This window comes from Gracilinanus agilis, chromosome 2, assembly GCF_016433145.1.
Source record: "Gracilinanus agilis isolate LMUSP501 chromosome 2, AgileGrace, whole genome shotgun sequence".
Taxonomy (NCBI): domain Eukaryota; kingdom Metazoa; phylum Chordata; class Mammalia; order Didelphimorphia; family Didelphidae; genus Gracilinanus; species Gracilinanus agilis.
In genome coordinates this window covers 62,934,583-62,956,744 of record NC_058131.1, presented here as the reverse complement: position 1 = coordinate 62,956,744, position 22,162 = coordinate 62,934,583, and the positions used below count along the sequence as shown (strand labels likewise).

General features: G+C 38.0%; 1 protein-coding gene across 1 annotated transcript in view; it reads left to right on the top strand.

Moving 5' to 3' along the window:
* The window catches only part of LRRC36 (leucine rich repeat containing 36), a 68,499-nt gene that overhangs the window by 28,564 nt on the left and 17,773 nt on the right, over positions 1-22,162 (top strand). The window contains exons 5-9 of the mRNA XM_044660588.1: positions 981-1,063; positions 6,865-6,989; positions 9,531-9,582; positions 11,296-11,736; positions 12,307-12,596. Of these exons, the coding sequence (XP_044516523.1) occupies positions 981-1,063; positions 6,865-6,989; positions 9,531-9,582; positions 11,296-11,736; positions 12,307-12,596 (991 nt within the window). The remainder of the gene's footprint in view (positions 1-980; positions 1,064-6,864; positions 6,990-9,530; positions 9,583-11,295; positions 11,737-12,306; positions 12,597-22,162) is intronic.

The window sequence follows — 22,162 nt, the reverse complement described above, 5'->3', positions numbered from 1 at the left end:
TATATATATATATATATCTGTGAAGGGGGGGATCTCCTGCAGAAGGTGACCTTTGAGCTGAGTCTTGAAGGAAACCAGGGATTCCAAGAGGTCAAAGTATGGAAGGAAGGCGTTCCAGATTTGGGAAATAGCCCTTTTCCTATAGATAGGACATGAAGTGTCAGGTATGAAGAGCAGCAAGAAGATAGGTTGGGCTGGACTATAGAATTTGTAGGAGGTGGGGAGAGAGTAAAATGTGTTATAGGTGTGGAGATTGTGGGTCCAGATTAGATTGTGAAGAGTTTTAAAGTCTAAATAAAGAAGTTTCTGTTTGATCCTAGAAGTCAAAAGACTTCTGGTCTATATAACATAGGAGATTTATAGGAGAGAGGTAGTAGGGAGTCACTGGAGCTTTTTGAGTAGAGGCTATAACATAAGTGGATCCGTGTTTTAAAAAACAAAACGCTGGCAGCTAGGTAGAGGGTAGATTAGAGCAAGGAGAAACTTGAAGCAAGGAGGACAATTTACAGGCTCTTGCAACAGTCTAGGTCAATGATGGGCAAACTATGGCCTGTGGACCAGATATGGCCCCCTGAAATGTTCTCTCCAACCCACGACATTATTCCCAATCTGATGAATACAATGAGTAGGATACAATACGATGAAACTTCGAAAGAATTGCCTTAGAAACAGACTGACAGATGAGCATTTCCTTTCCTTTGGGCCCCCTCTTTAAAAAGTTTCCATCACTGGGCTAGGTGAAAGGTAATAAAAGCCAAACTCTAGGATAGTGGTTGGTTGTGTGTGGGGAAAGAGGCACGGTATATGTGAAAGATGTTAGAGAGGTAGAAATAATAATTTTTGATGACTGAATATGTATATAGGATGAGTGAGAGTTTTCAAAAGTTTGATCATCCTGAATTCATTTTTTTACTAGAATTTCTTTTTTACTTTAGAAACCTCTTTTGTGATTTTTAAACCATTGCATATGGAAACTCTAGGGAGAAGACCTTGAAAAACTGTGTGATGGATGAAAGGTCATCATCAAAACTTGAAACAGATGTTGATAACAGGATTGAAACAGGTATGTTCCTCTCCAAAGTCAAAGGGTAATGAACTATATTTAAATAGCCATATAGTTTTAAAAGCCTGAAATTCTTAGTCTATGACATGTTTTTTAACCTTCCTTGCTGCCTATTTGTCTAGGGAAATGGTCATGAATTGATTTCATTGAACTAATCAGTGATCTTATTGTAGAGTCTTGATTTCAAATACTTTAGACAAAAATAAACCATATTCTTATATTTTATCTCCCCTTCTGCTTTTAGGCTTATGTGTGGAAAAATCTTACTGTGTATGAATCCTGGAAATTGGGATATATATGTATATACACATATATGTATACATACACATATGTATGTATTGTCTCTATATATATTTATTTAAGGCAGTTATGTTATGCCTATATATGTACATAGGCATAATATAACTTCCCTTCCTTGGTTGAGCTAAACTGCTGCTCTCAGAAATTTCCTCCATGGGCTAATGGAACATTCTAAAGTGCCCAAGCTCCTGGGAAGTAATTGCTTTACTGGACAAAGTGCTATTTCTAGAGGTCCTCAGAGGTTTTAATTGTTGACCAGGTTTCAGTTTTTTGAAACAAATTCAATATTGCTGCTTTGAAAGGTTTTCTTTCTACTGAAAATCATATTTGTGCCAATTCCCTGGAGTATGCTCACTGTAAAGCACTATTGGTAATCAGATATGACTAATAAAGGTATAAACTATTACTGCCATGTCATAGAGTTAATAGGGCATTTTCTGGAGAATGGTTCCTGTAAGTCCACTTTCCATAGAGTTTTATTTTCCCCCAGTCTTACATATTGGGAAAGGAAACTATGTTATCCTGGTTTACTCTCCTGCCTTTCTTAAAGGCTCAGCTATTTTCATCTCCTTTGCTGATATTAGTCTTTTTTCCAGTTACTCAATATAGACATTTCCTAAGAACTGGATTTCAAATCTTTTTCTATACTCTCATAATTTCAACTGTGATCTCTATATGAATGATCTCCAAATAACCCAAGTCCTCATAATTTCTTATAAGCTTTAGTGCTAGCTCCCCAGCTTTCTGCTAGACCTTAGTGCTCAAGTACATAAAAACCCAATCAAATTTTTCGAGCCTGTACTAATTCTTACTCTTGACTTTCCCGTTTCTATTCATCTTACCATCAGTCTCCAGCTAACCTTGGCAGGAGATGTCTTTTATTCCTCCTACTTCTTTACTTTCACATATAATTAACTGTCAAATTCTATTGGTTTTATCTTTGCAGAGTTTTTCATCAACCCTCTCTGTTTATTCCTACTACAGACACCCACCTTCATTTAGGTCCTCATTCAGTGATTCTCACCTAGCTCACTGGAAGTAGTTTCCTAACTGTAACCTGCCACCACCGGGGATGTCTCTCCATCCAATCCATTCAGCATCATTTCTCAGATTAATTTTTTGTAAAATATAGCCTCTTTCATGGCATAGTCAGTCAAAATTCAAGTTAGTCTCCATTTTACCTACTGAATTAAGCCCTAATTTCTCAGCCTATCCTTTCATAAAATCATAGAATTACAGAGTGATTTACATAGTGATACAATCCAGCCAATACCTGAAGAGTCCTCACTGTATCCTGATTAATGGTCATCCAGCTTCTTCTGGAAACACTTCCTCCAAGCAGACGACTGCGCTCCTTTTTGAAGCTGCTCCTTCCACCCTGACCAGCTTTGTTGGACAGTCTTTCCTGTCTCCAGACTAAAGAGATCTCTTTGCTGTTTCTCCCCATTATTCCTAGTTTGAAAACCAGTTTACCTCTTATTCCACAGTTTTTCAGATGCTTAAAGAAGGCTGTCATGATTTCCCCAGTCTTCTCATCTTCAGGCTGATCAGCTCCAGTCTCTTGAACCAGTCTTCACAGTATATGGGTTCAGGATATACTTTATCATTTTTGTTGTGAAGCAGCCTTGCATAGTAGATAAGGCACAGGAAGATCTGGGTTCAAATCTCACTCCAGATACTTACACAATTATTAGATATGGAACCTTAAGCAAGTCATTAAAACCTGTCTGGGCCTCCATTTCCTCATGTAGAATGAGGGAGCCTTCAAAGGTCCCTTCCAGCTCTCAATCTATGATCCTATTCTCTCTCTAGACACTCTCTAGCTTATCAATACTTATCCTAAAATGAGATCCCTACAGCTGAACACCATAGTTCATATGCAGTCTGACCAGGACATGACATAAAGAAATGGTGAGCTCCCTATTCCTGGAAACTACAGTCCATTTAATACAACCCAAAATCCTGGTTCCTTTTTTGGCTGCCATTTCACACAGCTAACTCACTGAGTTTGTAGTTTATTAGAGCCCCTAGATAATCTTTCAGACAATGCTTCCCCATCCTATATTTGTGAAGTTGATTTTTTTTAACCAAAATGGTTAAACTTTATATGTATCCCTGCTGAATTTCATTTTATTAGGCTCATTTCAAGTGGTACAGTGGAAAGAGAGCTGGACCAGAAGAGAGAAAGATTTGAGTTCAAATTCAGTCTTAACCACTTAGCTATATATTCCTGGGCTAATCACTTAACTTTTGGGCACCTCAATTTTCACATCTATAAAGGGATAATAATACCATTCCCTAGTCCCTGATCCTCCTCTGCCTTCTGCTTCTCCTGTGTTCACTACGACTCCTAGCCTATTGCAAACAACTTCCCTTCATTCTCCATCTCTTCATCTTACATTCTTTCCCTCCTCTAACATTCATGGAAAGCTCTCTTCTCATGCCTTCTGATACACAGGGTCAAGAGGAGAAGCTGGCATACAGTCTTCGCTCCTCACTGCCATTTCCAGATCTTTCTCCTACTGCTGTCACTCAGCGACCTGTTCTTCCCTTGAGGTTTATTTCATCTACCTATATCACCTTGTCCAGATCCTTATTGCAGTCATTTAGCAGTTTCAAGAGTCTGTCCTTTTTTTCTCAAGTTCAATACCTGGCTTTTCTTCTGCATCTTAACCATTCTCCTTATTTTTTGAACGCTCTGGCCTTCCTGTTCATTATCATCTTCAACATTCACTCCTATATATTTATATTCTATCTCAGATACTTGCTAGTTGAGAGGTGATCCTGGGGCATGCACTTTCACAGGTCTGAGCCTCAATTTTCTCATCTGTGAAATATGAGGAGTTAGACTTGATATACCTCCAAGGTCCTTGAGAAGTTGGATTCAGTAACTTCCAAGTTCTCTTCTAAATCTAAATCCATAATCCTAGGAAATTCATATTACCTTCCTTCTGTGCTGCATAAAAGAAATTAGTCATCTTCCAATTAATTGGATCATGTATCCACTAGTAGATTCATATGGGCTATTTGTGCCTGACCTGTAGAGCCTTCTGAGCTTTAATTGGTTAGATCAGTCACAGTCAGACACATTGTGCATTGACCCCAATATAGTGAAGTCACTTTGGTCCTTTCCAAGTGCTAAGAACAACTGACTAATCAACCTTCTTCTTTTAGTGAGAATATTGAAATCCAGCCACCTAAGCTCCTTTATCTTCCTTACTTCATATCACAAAACCTCTCTACACTTGACTTTTCTATTACTGCAGAGTATCAGAGATGTCCTTGTGTCCCTGCCATGCCCTTTCCTTGTGCCCTTGACTACATCCTTCTCCTGTCACCATTGAAAGTTTTTCCCCATGAATTATTCCTCTCTCATTTCATTCATCTCTCCCTGCCCCCCTGGGTTCTTTCTTCTGGTCTGTGAACATGCTTAGCTCTTCTTTATCCTTTAAAATAAAACTAACAAATAAATGACCTCAGTTGGCCCTGCTATCTCCTCTAGCAAGGTAGCTCAGTAGATTGAGAGCCAAGCTTGGAAAAGGAGGTCCTGGGTTCAAGTCTGGCCTCAGACAATTCCTAGCCATGTGACCCTGGTCAAGTCATTTAACTCCCATTGCCTAGTCCTTACCACTCTTCCTTGGAACCAATACACAATACTGCAAGGGTTTGAAAAAAAACTTAAAACTGCCTAATCCTACTTCTTCATTCTAAAGTGAACAGAGATACCTTCACTGATAAATCCAGAGGCCTTGTCTTGCTGGCCTTTGGCATTAATTGGGGTCATTGGCTACCCCTTATTCCTGGCCACTACTTTCTTGTCATGGGCTCTTGCTGCTGGTCACCTCCTGTTTGAGTTGTTTTTTTTTTTAATTCCTGGTGCACAGTGCCCTTGTGCATAGTAGAGCTTAATGTTATTAAACTGAACATCAAGCCATTGAACAACAAAAGGCAGCAGAACAATATGCATAAGTGTCAGGTGAATGAGACAGAAGCCAAAAGTAGGTGAGAAAGGTGTAAATGGCTGGGAAAGGTATCCAAGAGCAGGTGAGGTTGGAGTTAGAGGGCTGAAGGATAGACAGAACTTGGAGAGAAAGGAGGGCATGAGCAGGGGGTGAAAGGGGAAAGAATCTGGAAGCTTAAGGGCAAAGCTGGTACAGAAACTTGGATGTAACAGATATCCTTCTTGTTAGGAATTAGTAAGAGGTGAGAAACATTGGCCGGGGGCAGGGTCTTGGGATGGCTTGAACGCCAGGCTAAGGTGTGTGGACCAAGAATTTGTAAAGGTCATGGAAAGCTATTCAATGTTTAGTGGAATATGCAAATTTAAAAGGAGTTTGACTGGTCTGTTTCTCCATTTCCAGACATGGCCACATGTCAACCCATCTTAGAGAACAAAGAATGATGCCCCACAGCCTCATTGCAGTATCTCATTTCTTTATCATCAGGGAATTCTACCTTGGAATTCTACCTTTATTGCTAATCTAAATCTCTTCTGCTACAGTTGAAGTATGTTTCCCTTTTTGGATGTGAAGCACCATTTGTAAGCTTCTAAACATTTATATACCAGTGATTTCTATCCTGGCTTTCTTTCTCTGTGGTGCTGTGATAGGCCAGAAGGCATTTGGTCTGGCAATTACTTAGGCATTGGAGAAAACAGTCACGACAATCTCAGAGCAAATGCACTCTAAGAAGAAAGCCTCTTAAGTAGTGTAGTTCAATCTCTATTGCAGAGAAGCATTACAAATTTCAAGTCTTTGAATGGAATGAGGAACCCAAGTCTCCAAGTCAAGAAACTTGACTGTACCCTCTCCTTGTATTCTCTGCCACTCTGACTCACAGTAATTCTGTTGCTCAGAGGGAAGCAGCCTAGAACTAGACAAGCATGTTCTTAGGCAGATTAGGCCCAAATCTGCAGTGTTCTGTTTTAGCGCCTTAATAAATCCTGCTGTAACTTTTCAGAAACAAAATAAAACTCATTTTCACTCAAAGACTTCTTAGTAGCTCAAGAATCTCAAAATTCTGCAGTCTTTATAACAAGTACTTATGAAATACCACAGGGTAAATATTAGGTCAGAGGGCTTGGATCTTACAGTCCAATAGAATTCTTCTGTTTTATCTTTCTTGGTTTTAGCTTATACTGACAGAGGGGACAAGGAAACAATTCATTTCTGTCTTTGGCTGGTTGTCTAATCTTGAACTTGAAGGCCAGACAACTGAAAGGCTTAGCTCTTCTCCCTGTAAAAATAGCTCTTTATAATCCCTACTATTTTACGGATGAGGAAACTGAGGCACAAAAGGCTAAGTGGCCAAGGGTGACAAGGTAAATCAGAGCTAATTCAGGTCATGGAGATATAGATTGCTTCCTTTTGTTTTTCAACTAGTCATTATTTTGTGACTCAGGGTCTCCTGCTTGGGGGCCAAAATATATATTATATTCTCTTGGGAAAGGTGCCTTTGAAGTCTGGTCAGTGCTTCACTGGATGCCCTTCTTTTTAATACAGAATTAAGCAAAGGACTTTTCCTTCCTCTCCCCAACCGGGAAATAAAGGATTCTCTAACAAGTGCTTCAATCCAGACCAGCAATCCAGCTGATCAGAAGTTAGACACTTTCCCACTGGGGACCCAGGTAATGTGCTCACTTTCTTGCTGTTCTAACATAGCAATCAATATAAAGTAATAATACTGATAATTTGAAATATCCATGAAGGAAGTGGAAGAACTTTAATAAATGAATCATTTTATAAGACATTAATTTCTGAAAATAGTTCATATGAAAATTAAGTGGCTGCAAGCTCAATATGAATCAGCACTGTAATGTGGCTGCCAAGAAAGTTAGCATGATCATAAAGCTGCCTTACTAGAAATCTAACATCCAAGACAAGGGAAATGATTTTCTCACTTTATGCTACCCCAATCAGATCACCTCTAGGGTTCAGGTCTGGTCACCACATTTTAAGAGGGATGTTTTTTAGTTGTGCTGCATCCAGGGGGTAGGGGACTCCAAACCATAGCCTATGAGGAAATTGTTGAAAGACAACTTAAAATATTTATTCTAGGAAAAGTATAAATAAGCATTAAGTTAGGAACATGATAGCTTTCTTCATATATTTGTAGGACTATCGTGTATAGAGAATGATAAAAGAAGATAACAAGAGGCAAAGATTGATTCAGTAGAACTTCCTAACATTTAGAACTGTCTCCAAATGGAACAAGTTGCTTCCTAAGATAGTTATTTTCCTGGAGGTCTTCAAGTAAAGACTGGCTGTAGATGATGTCATAGGAAGAGATTCTTTTAGCCAGGGTTCCTCCTGCTTCTTAAGATAGTTTCTATGCGTCCAAAAGACATGAAAGATATATATATATATATAGCACCAAAACCATTAATTTCAACCTTTCACCCATCTAACCTTGTACCAGAGGTGGTACAATCTTCATGTATGTAACTAGTACTTTTATGTTAGTTCTATGTTCTATACCTCCAACCATCTTGCTTTTCACCTCATCTAAGCTTCTTTTCAATTCAAATTTTCTGTGTCCCCATAATGAAACTCTTCGTGCTCTTTCTGTAATGGAGTGAAAAAAGGGGGAAAGGGAAGGGGGTATAGATGTGTTGGGAGGCAAAGGGTCCAGAGATCATATGAGATTGGGGGAAAATAAAGGTTACTTTCTTTTGTCTTTAAAATCTGGGGTGGTGGGGTAAGATGGCAATCATTAGGCAATTTGTATGAGTAAATGTGGTGAAAGAAGTGTTTACTGATGTGTGTTTGAAGTTGTCTTTATATACTGCCTTTGATTTAGGTATTGAGCTAAATGGTCAACTAACTGATAAATCAAAAATTGACTGTAATAACATTTTTTCTCAGTTTGGGAATAACATCTCATTGAATGTAGAACTGGACAAAACCTTAAAGATCATCTTGTTCAACTTCTTCATTTCATAGATGAGGAAATAGAGACCCAGAGAAATTAAATGACTTGACCAAGGTTGCCCAGGTAGTAGGTAGCAGAGCTGGGATTCAAGCCCACATCCTCTGACTCCAGAGCCAGTTCTCTTTATAATTGGTTCTCTCTACAGTATTAAACTGCTTGCTTGTTGGTGATGGGTAGAAAGCACATATTTGGTGTCATCTCCAAGGCAATCTTTGGTGATTTTGATTGGGAGCCCTAGAAAATGCCTTTTAACTTTATTTTTTTAAACTTTGTATTGACTTTGCATTGAGGAATTGGCATAGAGGACTTTACAGTCTTCACTTTTAGAATCTAATTTCCATTTTGAAGTCTTGAGTTAGAACTTGAATCCGAAGAAAAGGGAGAAGGAAGGAATCTTGAGTGGTTTGTAATATTATTTTAGCTTGAGAAATAAATTAGTATATTGAGTTTATTTACCATTAATTCCTGACATGTGGTTTCATGTACTCCTAAAAAGAAAGAGTGTGATATCCCTACCTCATCTTGCCTCATTTCAGCCTCTTCAATCTGCCTCAATATTTTAGCCAATTTGGCAGAAAATAAAATGTATATGTGCTCTCCCCCACTTTTTTTTGAGTCAGAGAAGGGACTTTGTCTCTATGCTAAAGTATTTAAAACAAAAAATATAAAGTATTTTAGAGTTTTCTCTAAAATATCTTTGTCTTTTCTAATACTGTTGGAACTATTCTCAAAAGAACCCTTGTCTTCACTAAAATCATTCTTTGAACTTTCCTTTAATCATTCCCCCCACTTCTCCTTCCTTATATTACTCCCCTTCCCAATACCACACTTCTTATTCCCCTCCTACTTCTGTATAGGGTCTTTTAATCACCGCCCCCCAATTTACCCCTTTGTTATATTACTTCCCTCCTCAACACTCCCTTAGTCCACTTCTATTTCTCTGTAGGGTAAGAATAGGATTCTATGCCCTAATGAATCTGGCTGTTATTCCCTCTCTGAGCCAATTCCATTGAGATTAAGGTTTAAGTATTCCTGTCACCACCCTCATCCTCTCCTCCACTGTATTAGTTTTTTTCCTGTAAGCTTAGCATAGGACCATCACTTAGATCTGTTTATTTGCAAGTATCTCTTCTTTAACAGAGGGACATTTTTGATCAATTTGCCTAATGAATGCACTTGACATCTTGTTTTCTGTGTCCTTCCATTTTTCATATTTACCCTCTCAAATATTTTTCAGCTACAGGAAGTGGCAAGAAGGGAGCTTCCAGGTGATGGTCATGAGGAAGATGGTAAATATTTTGCATTCAGTGTCCACATTTCCACAGAATTTGGGAAAAATTGGATGATGGTTCCCAATCCTAGATGACTGTATTGGCATCCATTTTGTGAGGGACTCTCACTAGTACTTGGGGTAGTGACCTATGAGGTTTTCCTTCTTAAAGACTGAATATTTTTAATCTCTTTGGTTATGTTTAGATTTTTGTTATTTGCTCATTCAACAAATGTTGTCTCCTATATGTAATGAATGCATTATGTTTGGAACTAGGAAGCTACAAAGGTAAATAAGAAAAATTTCCTTCCTTATTAAAATGTGCCATAGTTTTATGACTTGCCTGTGTTCTATGCTGGGACTTTATGAATAAGTACAAATATAATGCTTACTGAAAAGATTGCCTTGAAGGATATATTTCCAGTGACTTGAGTTCCATTTTCTAGTATGTCTAACTCAGAAGTGGCATCTTCTGTGTTTGCTAGAAATATCTCTTGAGGTTAGGGATTCCTGAAAACATCCATCTGATCAGAGGCTCTGTCTTTTGTGCTGTCATGGCCTTGAAAAGCTGTTCTGCTGTTGGTCCTAGCTTTGTTTTGGGGAAGATGAGAGACAGTTTTCTTGGGATAATCTCTCTTAAGGCTAGGCAAATGGTACAATGCAGGCCCAGGGTTCCCACAAAAGACAAATAAGAGGAAGTATGATGATAGAGGAGGGAAAAGAACATGATTTGGAATCAGGAGACCTGAGTTTGAATCCTGCATCCAATACATTTTATGTGGTAATATGGGCAAATTCCTTAACCTGTCTGAGCCTTAGTAGCCTTACCCATAAATTTTTTTTTTAATTTTAAACCCTTAACTTCTGTGTATTGACTTATAGGTAGAAGATTGGTAAGGGTAGGCAATGGGGGTCAAGTGACTTGCCCAGGGTCACACAGCTGGGAAGTGTCTGAGGCCGGATTTGAACCTAGGACCTCTTGTCTCTAGGCCTGGCTCTCAATCCACTGAGCTACCCAGCTGCCCCCTCCTTACCCATAAAATGAGGATGATAACATATATACTGTCTGTCTATCTTAGAGGATTGTTGTGAGGGAAGATCTTTCTGAACCTTCCTTAGGAATTACTTTATCACCCCTGCAACTTCCCATCCCAAATATTCTAACTTGATCTGAGGAATTTCCTGATAAATCATATAGGAATTGGTTCCCATCTGATCTGTGACAGATTCTTTACATAGGCCCTCATTGTGGTTTGATGGTACTATTGTAGTGTAGTAACGAATACACTGAATCTTGGAATCAGAAGACCTGGGTTTGAATTCTAGTTCTGCCACTTACTAACTTGTTCTGATGTTGGGTGAGTCACTTCCTTTCTCTCAGCCTCTATTTCCTTATCAATAAAATGGGATAAAGGGGATAGGGTTGGACAAGATGACCTCTATACCACACTCTCTTCCATCTCTAATATTCTATGATTATAATTCCTTTTGTTAAAAACCTCAATTTCCTTATCTGTAACATGAGTGGGTCATTCTAGATGATCTCTTAATCTTTTGATATTATGATTTGTGAATCCTTTGATTTTTATGCCCTTTTCTGTCTAAATCAATTCTACCTGAGAGCCTTTTCTAATAGAGAGGAAATGTGCACTGGGCACAGTGATATCCCAGTGGCCCATGAGAAATTCTCATCCTTGTTTTTCTTTCCTTTGCCATGGTTATATTCTATTAGATTTCAGATGCTACCCATCTCTTCAGTCCTCAGTCCGGTCCCCAGACAAGATGGCCAAAGAAGGATTCCGACTAACTTTTTCAGATGGTAAATCTTTAGGTTCTTCTCCAGAGAAAGAGTTGATATCAAAGGCTGATGCTTATCAGCTTAGCCATGAAGTCTTATCAAGTAAACGCTTGGATGTGGGTGATTCAAGCCAGATACACCCCTACCAGTTACCTAAAGATAATAGTCTAGATAATTATAACAGTCACTATCCTCACCCCATAACCTTACATGGAAGTTTTAGCAAGAAATCCCCAACTCATCAAAGAAGCAAGAATTACAGAGACTATAGTACAAAATCTTTGAATGACACAAAGTCCATCTCTTGTGGAGATATAATGACTCCTTTGACTGACTCAGACTCCGCCACTGGAAGACTGCTTAAGCTCAGTTCAGGTAACAAGCTTTTTGATTTGTTATGGGTCCCTTACATAGGAGGGAAGGTGGTGGTCTCAGGAAGGAAATGTTGAGTTTCTAGACCAACATATCTTGAGCTGTGATTCAGGGATCCTTAGAGATTTACAGAATCCATAGCTTTAGAATGAGTGTGATTTGATACATAATATATTCACTGTTGAATTTGGACTCCACAATAATATAATATTATAATTCACCAAATAAAAGCCTAGTAAAAGTAAAGCCAACAGCTTTCTGATAAATCCTAGGTCCTCAGATGATGGCTGTCATTTATAAATAAGCTCTGGATGGGCTTAATAAGCTGTAAAGGCTTCATAGAGAAACTTAGCCATGGACTACATATAGATATATGCATGTATGTACGTACACATATCTACACACATGCATGATTTTTTTTGTCATTTAAAGATCAAATTGGTTAAGGGTGAGGGTCATCACCAGCAAAATGTCCATATTAATGGACCCTGAGTTTATGAAGAAGCTAATTGTAGAATAAGTGATGGATCCCTCTCTAGAGAGTTTTCATTTTCTGGCATATTACCTCCACAGATCTCTACACCACAGGCTATTTTAGCAGTGATCCCACTTTGCTGTCCAATATCGAACAGCAGTTATCTGGGGGCCTCACAGATTTAACACAAGTACATGGTTCTTTCAAAAATAACACTGCCATGGGAAACTCTCTACGGACACTCCTGTTGCCTTCAGGGACTCAAGAAGACAGGGGACTTTCAACAAAGAGGTCTGTGAGCCCAACTAGAAGGGCATTTAAGAAGAAGGACAGTCTTCTTTCAAATGTGGTGCCAAAGCATGGGTTCCAAGATGTTACCAACAATGAGGCAAGTGTTTGTTTGTTTGTTTAAGCTCTTAATCAAAACTACACTATTGACCATGTTTCTTTTTATTGGGACAAATTCCTGACCACTGTAATCAGAACACACAGGTGGTGACTTTGAAGGCAGAAGTTAAGGAAGAAAGGCCAAAGCTTGTTCTTTTTCTTGGAGTTTCTGTGCATCATGTACATCCTTCATTCCTGTAATGGAATGAATTCTACTGATACTTCTATTACAAATGTGTGAGAAAAAACCAGAAAACATTGTGGAGAAAGCTACTCTAGAGTTGGATTTAGTGATGTAGTACAAAGGGGAGAGCATTAGATTTTAAGTCAGAAGACCTAGATGGATTAAAAATCCCAGACTTGCTCTATTAATTTACTATCAATGTGAACCAGGGCAAGTCACTTTCCTTATCTGTGCATCAGTTTCCTTATCCATAAAATGAAGGAGTTAGGTTAGAGCAGTGGTGCCAAACTGAAATAAAAATGTAGGGCCACTAAACTATACATAAGGATGCTGGCAGGTACATATTGATTTAGAAAGCTACATATCAATATTAAAAATCTACTTACATTTTAATCTGATTCTGGCTGCATTATGCCCACAGACTGTGTTTGAAATGTCTGTACTAGATTATTTCTAAGGCTTCTCACATTTCTGATAATCTATGGTGCTGAATAGTTGGGGATCCAGAAATAATAGAAATCTCCAAAGGCCTCCCATATTATAATGTTGTGCTAATATCTACATGTGAATGTACGTATACTTTTGCTTCTGATACAAATGAATAATTTGTGATGTACTTTGGTGTGATAACTCAACAAAAAGAGGGCTATTCTTCTTAATCCAGTAATGTGGTATTTTAAGCACAGACAAGAAGGAATAGGTATATCCAGGATCCACAGGCTCCTGTCTTCATCAGATGTTTTAAGACTGAAAATTTGGAAATTATGATTATATTATTCTAATCAATATTGACATATATTGTTTATAAGAATGATTGAATCTATATTTTGTCTTATAAAGTAAAACCTCATCTGTGTCTTAACTCAGAATTACGTCATCATTTTTGATCAATCAACATATGTGATTATTGTTGAATAAAATATAATCAAAATCATTTATTTTACATTTTTTAATTTTCCTCTAACTCTTGCTTGGTTTTAAAATCTTTCCTTTCCCAAAGATCTAACAAATATACTATTCTGTGCTGACCTAATTTATTTATCTTTTCCTTCTTTATATTCAAGTCATTCACTCATTCTGAATTTATCTTGGTATAGGGTGTGAGATGTTTATCTAGACGCAATCTCCCCCATATTGTTTTCCAATTTTCCCAGCAGTTTTTGTCATATAGTGGATTTTTGTCCCAAAAGCTGGGTTTTTTGGGTTTATCATAGACTGTCTTGCTGAGGTCACTTACCCCAAGTCTATTCCACTGATCCTACCTTCTGTCTCTTCACTAATACCATATTGTTTTGATGACTACTGCTTTATAGTACAGTTTCAGATCTAGTACTGCTAGGCCCCACCTTCCTTCATATTTTTTTCATTATTTCCTTTGGTATTCTTGGTCTTTTGTTCTTCCAAATGAACTTTGTTAAATTTTTTTCTAATTCAGTAGTGTGGTAGTTTGAATAGGTATAGCACTAAATAAGGAAATTAATTTGGGTAGGATGGTCATTTTTATTATGTTAGCTCATCCTACCCATGAGCAATCAAAGCTTTCCCAATTATTTAGATCTAGTTTTAATTGTGTGGAAAGGGTTCGTAGTTGTGTTCATATAATTCCTCTGTTTGTCTTGGCAGATAGATTCCTAAGTACTTTATATTGTCTAAGTGATTTTAAATGGAATTTCTCTAAGTCTTGCTGCTGTGATGTGTTGGAAATATATAGAAATGCTGATGATTTTTGTGCATTTATTTTGTATCCTGCAACTTTGCTAAAGTTGTCGATTATTTCCACTAACTTTTTAGTTATTTCTCCAGGATTTTTTAAGTAGACCATCATATCATCTGCAAAGAGTGATAGCTTGGTCTCCTCATTGCCTATTTTAATACCTTCAATTTCTTTTTCTTCTTTAATTGCTACTGCTAGTGTTTCTAGTACAATGTTAAATAATAGAGGTGACAATGGGCATCCTTGTTTCACTCCTGCTCTTTTTGGGAAGGCTTCTAATTTATATTCATTACAGATGATGTTTGTTGATGGTTTTATTTTTTTTTTTTTGGTTTTATTTTTTGTTTTAATTTTAAACCCTTAACTTCTGTGTATTGACTTATAGGTGGAAGATTGGCAAGGGTAGGCAATGGGGTCAAGTGACTTGCCCAGGGTCACACAGCTGGGAAGTGTCTGAGGCCGGATTTGAACCTAGGACCTCCGGTCTCTAGGCCTGGCTCTCAATCCACTGAGCTACCCAGCTGCCCCTGTTGATGGTTTTAGATATATACTGTTTATTATTTTTAGGAAAGAACCTTCTATTCCTATACTTTCTAGTGTTTTCAATAGGAATGGGTGTTCTATTGAGAGAGATAATCATGTGATTTTTGTTGGTTTGTTTGTTGATATGGTCAATTATGTGAATAGTTTTCCTAATATTGAACCATCCTTGCATTCCTGGTATAAATCCCACCTGATCATGATGGATAACCCTCGTGATCACTTGCTGGAGTCTTTTTGCTAATATTCTGCTTAAGATTTTTGCATCTATGTTCATTAAGGAGATTGGTCTGTAGTTTTCTTTCTGTTTTTGGTCTACCTGTCTTTGGGATCAGTTTTGTGTCATGAAAGGAATTTGGTAGAACTCCTTCTATGATTATTATGTCAAATAGTTTGTATAGTATTGGGATTAGTTGTTCTTTGAAGCTTTGATAGAATTCACTTGTGAATCCATCCAGTCCTGGGGATTTTTTCTTAGGGAGTTCTTTGATGGCTTGTTCAGTTTCTTTTTCTGATATGGGATTATTTAAGTATTCTATTTCTTCTACTATTAATCTAGGCAATTTATATTTTTGTAAATATTCACTTATATCACCTAGATTACTATATTGTCATATAATTGGGAAAAATAGTTTTTAATGATTACCTTAATTTCCTCTTCATTAAAGGTGAGGTCTCTTCATCTTTGATACTATTAATTTGGTTTTCTTCTTTCCTTTTTTTTAATTAGATTTACCAATACTTTGTCAATTTTATTTGTTTTTTCAAAGTACCAGCTTCTAGTCTTATTTATTACTTCAATAGTTCTTTTACTTTCAATTTTATTAATTTCTACTTTAATTTGTATAGTCTCTAATTTACTTTTTAACTGGGGATTTTTAATTTGTCCCCTTTCTAGTTTTTTGATTTGGATGCCCAGTTCATTGATCTTTGCCCTCCCTAATTTGTTAATATATGCACTCAAGGTTATAAATTTCCCCCTGAGTATTGTGTTAGCTGCATCCCATAGATTTTGGTAGGATGTTTCATCATTATCATTCTCTTCTATGAAATTATTGATTGTTTCTATGATTTGTTCTTTAACTGATTTTGGAGAATCATATTATTTAATTTCCAATTAATTTTTGATTTGCCTATCCATGTGCCTTTACTAATTACTATTTTTATTGCATTGTGATCTGAAAAAGTTACATTCATTATTTCTGCTCTTTTGCATTTGTTTCCCATGCTTCTTCTATGCCTTAGTACATGGTCAACCTTTGTGAACGTACCATGTGTAGCTGAAAAGAAGATGCATTCCTCTCTGCCCCTATTTATTTTTCTCTACATATATATTAACTCTAATTTTTCTAGGATTTCATCCACCTCTCTTATCTCTTATTCATTTTTTGGTTTGATTTATCTAGATCTGATTTATCTAGATCTGATAGAGGGAGATTTAGATCTCCCACTAGTATAAGTTTTACTATCTAATACACACACACACACACACACACTATATATATATATATATATATATATATATATATATATATATAGTTTATACTATCTATTTCCTCCTAGATCTCTGCCAGTTTCTCCTTTAGAAATTTGGATGCTATACCATTTGGTGCATACATGTTGAGTACTGCTTTTCTTCATTGTCTATACTGCCTTTTATCTGGATGTATTACCTTCCCTATCTCTTTTAACCAAATCTGTTTTTACTTTGGCTTTGTCAGAAATCATGATTGCAACTTCTTTGCCTTCTTTTTCTCAGTTGAAGCCCAATAGATTTTGCTCCAGCCTTTTATTTTTATTCTATGTAGGTCTGCCTGTATCACGCGTGTTTCTTATAGAAAACATATAGTAGGATTTTGGTTTCTAATCCACTCTGCTATTTGCTTCTGTTTTATGGGCGAGTTCATTCCATTCACATTCAGAGTTATAATTATCAACTGTGTATTTCCAGACATTTTGATTCCCTCTCCTTGTCCTGCCCTTCCTTCTTATGCTATTTCCTTTTAAATGAGTAGTTTGTTTTAAATCAGTCCCCTTGTCCTTTCCCTTAGTTTACTTCCCTTTCCACCCCCTTCGTTTTTGTTCCCCACTTATTTTTTAAGGCCTAATGAATTCCCTCCCCCCTCTCTTCCCCTCCTGTTTTGAACCCCCCCCCCAGCCCCCTTTGTTTATCCCTTCTGACTTTCTTTGTAGGGTAAGATAGAATTTGACATCCCAATGGATCTAGCTATTCTTCCCTTTCTGGATTAATTCCACTGAGAGTAAGGTTTAAGTATTTCCTATTAACATTCTCTTCCTTTCCTTCTTATAATGGTATTCATCCTCTCCCCTTCCCATGCCCTCTTTGTGTGGTATAGATTATCCTGTTTTTCTTATTCATTCAAGTTTCTCTTGGTGCCCTCTTCTATTCCCCCCCTGCTTTTTTCCCCATAGACCATTTAGTATGCCAACCTCACCCTATGAATAATTCTTCTAATTACTATAATAGTGAGTACAATTTTTGAGAATTACATATAACATTTCTCCATATAGGAATACTAATAATTTGATCTTATTGAAGTCCTTAAAGACACACATTTAAAAACAAGAGGTTTCTTTCTTTCCCCTCTCTTTCTTATTTACCTTTTCATGTTTCTCTTGATTTTTTGTGGTTGGATATCAAACTTTCCATTTAGTTCTGGTCTCTTCTTTACAAATACTTGGAAATCTTCTATCTTGTTGAATGCCCATAGTTTCTCCTGGAAGTATATAGTCAGTTTTGATGGGTAGGTGATCCTTGGTTGTAGACCCAATTCTCTTGCCTTTCTGAATATCATATTCCAATCCTTGTGCCATTGTATAATCCTGATTGGTATTCCTTGATATCTGAATTATCTCTATCTGGCTTCTTATAATATTTTTTCCTTAACTTGGAAACTCTTGAATTTGGCAATTGTATTCCTGGGGGTTGAATTTTGAGGTTTTAGTGTAGAAGGTGTTCTATGGATCCTTTCAATGTCTATTTTTCCCTCTTGTTGAAGAACATCAGGGCAGTTTTCTTGGATAATTTCTTGTAGTATGGTATCCAAATTTCTATTAATTTCTGGTTTTTCAGGTAGACCAATGGTTCTCAAATTGTCTCTTTAGACCTGTTTTCTTGATCTGTCATTCTCTCAGTGAGATATTTCATGTTTCCTTCTATTTTGTCATTCTTTTGACTTTGTTTTATTAGTTCTTGCTGTCTTGGAAGATCATTGGCTTCTACTTGCCTGATTCTGGTCTTTAGAGACTGGTTTTCTACTATGATCTTTTGATTTTCCTTTTTGATTTGGTCTATCTTGTTTTCCTGCTGTTTAATTTAGGTCTCCAATTTGCTTATCATTTCATTGGATTTGGGGGCATCTTTCTCTAATTGGGAGTTTCTGTCTTTGAAACTGTTAATTTCCTTTTGAGCTATTTCCCACTTTTCTTGCTAAATCTCTTCCATCTTCCTCACGATCTCAGTTTTGAACTCTTCAAGAGCTTGTGACCAATTTTCATTTTTGGGGGAATGTTTGGATGTGTTTACTTGTTTGCCCTCCTCTGCTGTCTGTTCTGTTGTCTGGATTTTTTCTATGTAAAAGTTACCGAGTGTTAATGCTTTCTTCTTGTTCTTTCTCTTGGTTACTTCTTGGGCATTGCTTGCCATTATTATGCTGATTTTTCCTTCTCAGTCAGAAGTCTGGGTGAGGTGGGCACACTCTCTGTGTATAGAGCTATGGAGCAGTTTTTTCCTGAGGCTACTTTAGGAGCCACAGTGCAGTGCCACCCCTCTTAGCTATATCCTCCTGCCCAAAGTCTGTGCTTTTTGGGCTCCTGGAGTCTCAAGTCTAGCTGTTCTCAGGATCAATCCTCTTGGTGGTCTCAGTCAGCTGCCAGGACTCCAGATATTGCCCCACACTGGCTCCTCTGCCCAAGGCTCCTTTATGAGTCTCAGTGCATGCTGCTTTCACTGTCTTTCACCCTACGGCTCAAGGTCCATGCTCAAAGTCTGTGTTCTTTAGCCTTTTGGAGTCTTAAGTCTTGCTGCTCTCAGGAGCAAGCCCTTGGTGGTCCCAGTTAGGTACCAAGAACTTAGTGAATGCCCCATGCTTGCTCTAACTCTTGTGCGCTGGCTCTGGGACGGACTGTAGGTGGGCTGGGGATGGGGGAGTGTTTATCAGTTCGCATTTTATTGGGAGCTATTTCACCCCCTTATAGCATAGAAATGCTCAAATCCCAGGGGCCTTCAATGCTGCGCCCTATTGTGGGGTCCCTTCATTCATCTGGATTTGGTTTTTGTTTCTTTTTGAGGTACCATGTATGAGTTGGTTAGAAGAGTTAAGCTGTCTGCTTCTACTCTACAGCCATCTTAACCCAGAAGTCCTGTAGCAAATTATTATGTTGCACAAATTTTTTCAATTTAATGCCCCTATTAAACTCCAGACTTGCTTATCTCTAGGCTAGTCTTTGTGTAACTGCCAACATTCTCTTCTATGGCATATAACATTCCCATGCCACTCTACTTCAGTTTTTCAGTAGATAACACTTTTTAGCCTGGTATTTAAGACCTTCCAAACCTCAGTCCTAAACTATCTTTTCAGCCTTATTTCTCATTATTTCACTAACTGTTCCATTGAAACTGGAATTTGACAGACCTGAATTTGACATGCTTTCTCTCATATGAGTTCAAATCCAATCTTTATCACCAATACCTATGTGACCTTTGGGCAAGTCACTGTGTCTCAGTGTCCTCATCTGTACATGGGGCTTGACTGAATGATTTTGAAGATCAACTCTAGCTCTAAATTTATAATCAACTCTGACCTTTGTGCATTTGCTCATGCCAAGGATAAATATTCCCCCTATCGCTACCTTTCAGAACTCTTCTCTTCCAGACTTAGTTTAGATGCCACTATCCTGTAACACTTCTTGATTCTCTCCAACTGCTTTAGCATTGTCTCTCTCTTTATATTTCCCTCAGAGCATTTTTTGGGTCTCTTCTTTACTCCCACATTTTCTACCTTCTTTTGTACTTGTCTGTTTATGAATCATATTTCTCCATGTAGTCTCTGACTAGAAGGAGAGGGGAAGGTCCTATGTTCAAATTTGGCCTCAGACACTTCCTAGCTTTGTGACCCTTGACAAATCACTTAACTCTCATTGTCTCACCCTTAGCTTTCTTTTGTCTTGAAACCAAACCAAAACAAAATGATTCTAATAAGAAAAGTAAAGGTTTTTAAAAAATGTGTGGATTGAGGAGTTGGAATATCTTGAAGACCAGTGTCACTAAATCATAGTCATGTTGGCCAATCTATGGCATGCATGCTGGAGGGGGCTGCTCCCTTCACCCTCTCCACATGAGCCCGAGTACATTTCTCATATCACCTGCCCTTCTGCCCAGCAGCCCAATGGGAATGCTGAACTTGGTCTCTAAAAGGTCTGCTATCACTGTTATAGAGAATGTGGAAGGAAGTAAGGTGAAAGAAGACTGTAAAGGTAAGAAGGGATAATGTTATGAAAAGTTTTAAAAGCCAAACAGAGGATTTTGTGCGTGATTCTGGATGTGATAGGGAACTGCTAGAGTTAATTGAATAGATGTAGGAGTTACATGGTCAGACTTACACTTTAGGAAGATCATGGATAGCTTGAGTTGGAGGATGAATCAAAGTGAAGAAAGAATTAAAGCAGAGACACCACCCAGAAAGCTACTGTATTATCCAGGTATAAAATAATTAGGACTTGTTCCTATGCCAAGGTTGTGGCAATGTCCGAAGAGAGAAGAGATTCTATTCAAAAGGTATTGGAGTAGAATTGACAGGATTTGGCAACCAATTAGACTTAAGGAGTGAGTGAGAAATTAGAAGTTGAATATGATACTTCAGTTGTCTTATGGGGAAAACCAAGGGAAGTTAACTTAAATATTTATCTGGGTTCAGAAGGGGTGAGTAGGAGACAGGGAATGGACAGTAGTCTGGGACCAAACAAGTTAGGGAAACTGGGTTTAGCTTTTTGGAAATGACAGTTGACAAAAGTGACAGTTAGGCCTTAACTATCACCCTGCTCTACCTAAACAGGGAGTCTGTGAAACCAGCAAGTAAATGACAAGAGGGCTTATTAACAAGTTTAATTTAAGGAAACTATAGTCTAAAGAAGGGAGAAGGGGTTTTTATTCTACCAGTTTATGGGCAAACCACAGGGTCAGGGGAGGGACTTATATACACTGAACTGAGAACCAAAGCAAGACAGGGCCCAAAGAATAACAGGACTGAAGTGTGTATCCTCACAGCAAAGTCCTGACACACTCCAGTGATGGTACAGCTTTCCCAGGTCTTCAGCCAGTACTCCTTCAATTGGGTAAGTCAGGGAGCTAAGCCAACCTGAGCTGACCAGCAACTCAGGTTTAGATTTTATAGTCTCTACCTAACCTCCCACAGGCAAAATCTTCCTTCCAGATATCAGGAAATCAGGGTACAAACTCTGCTTTCTCTGAGGTGTCTCCCAGGATCAGTTACAACTTGTCCCCAACCACCACGGAGTCCATCTCAGAGAGAGAGAAGCCACACTTCCTGCTTCCCCATTCCATTTAGAATCCTTCAGGTCTACCTGCTAAGTCTCCTAAATAATAATTTATTAAACTTCCTCACAACAGATGTGAACCTGGGTGACTAGCATAGTGGATCCCCTTCATAGTAGCTAAGGAAGAGGCGAGACTCTAGATGGGTTAGGTGGTGAGGTATGGAGATAATGGGGCCAGTTTGGGGCATATTGAGTTTAAGATATTTACTGAGCAATATAGTTTGACAAGATGTGCAATCGGCAATTGGAGATGTAAGACTCTAGAGGTCAGGAGCAGGATTAAGCAAATTTAAGATCAGTTGTAGAGAAATGATCATTGATTCCATGAGAGCTAATGAGAATATCAAGCAAAATTAAAAGAAAGAGAAGTCCCTGAGACAGACCCTTGGGGGATAGTTACTGTTAGCAAGAGAATCCAATAAAGGAGGAGACTAAGAGAAGGCTGAGAGATGGTGACAGAAAAGCAGACACTTGCCTGAACTCTCCCAAGTTCCCCTACTGACAACTTTAGAATAATGTCTCAAAACAAATTCTGGAGTATCATAACCTACAA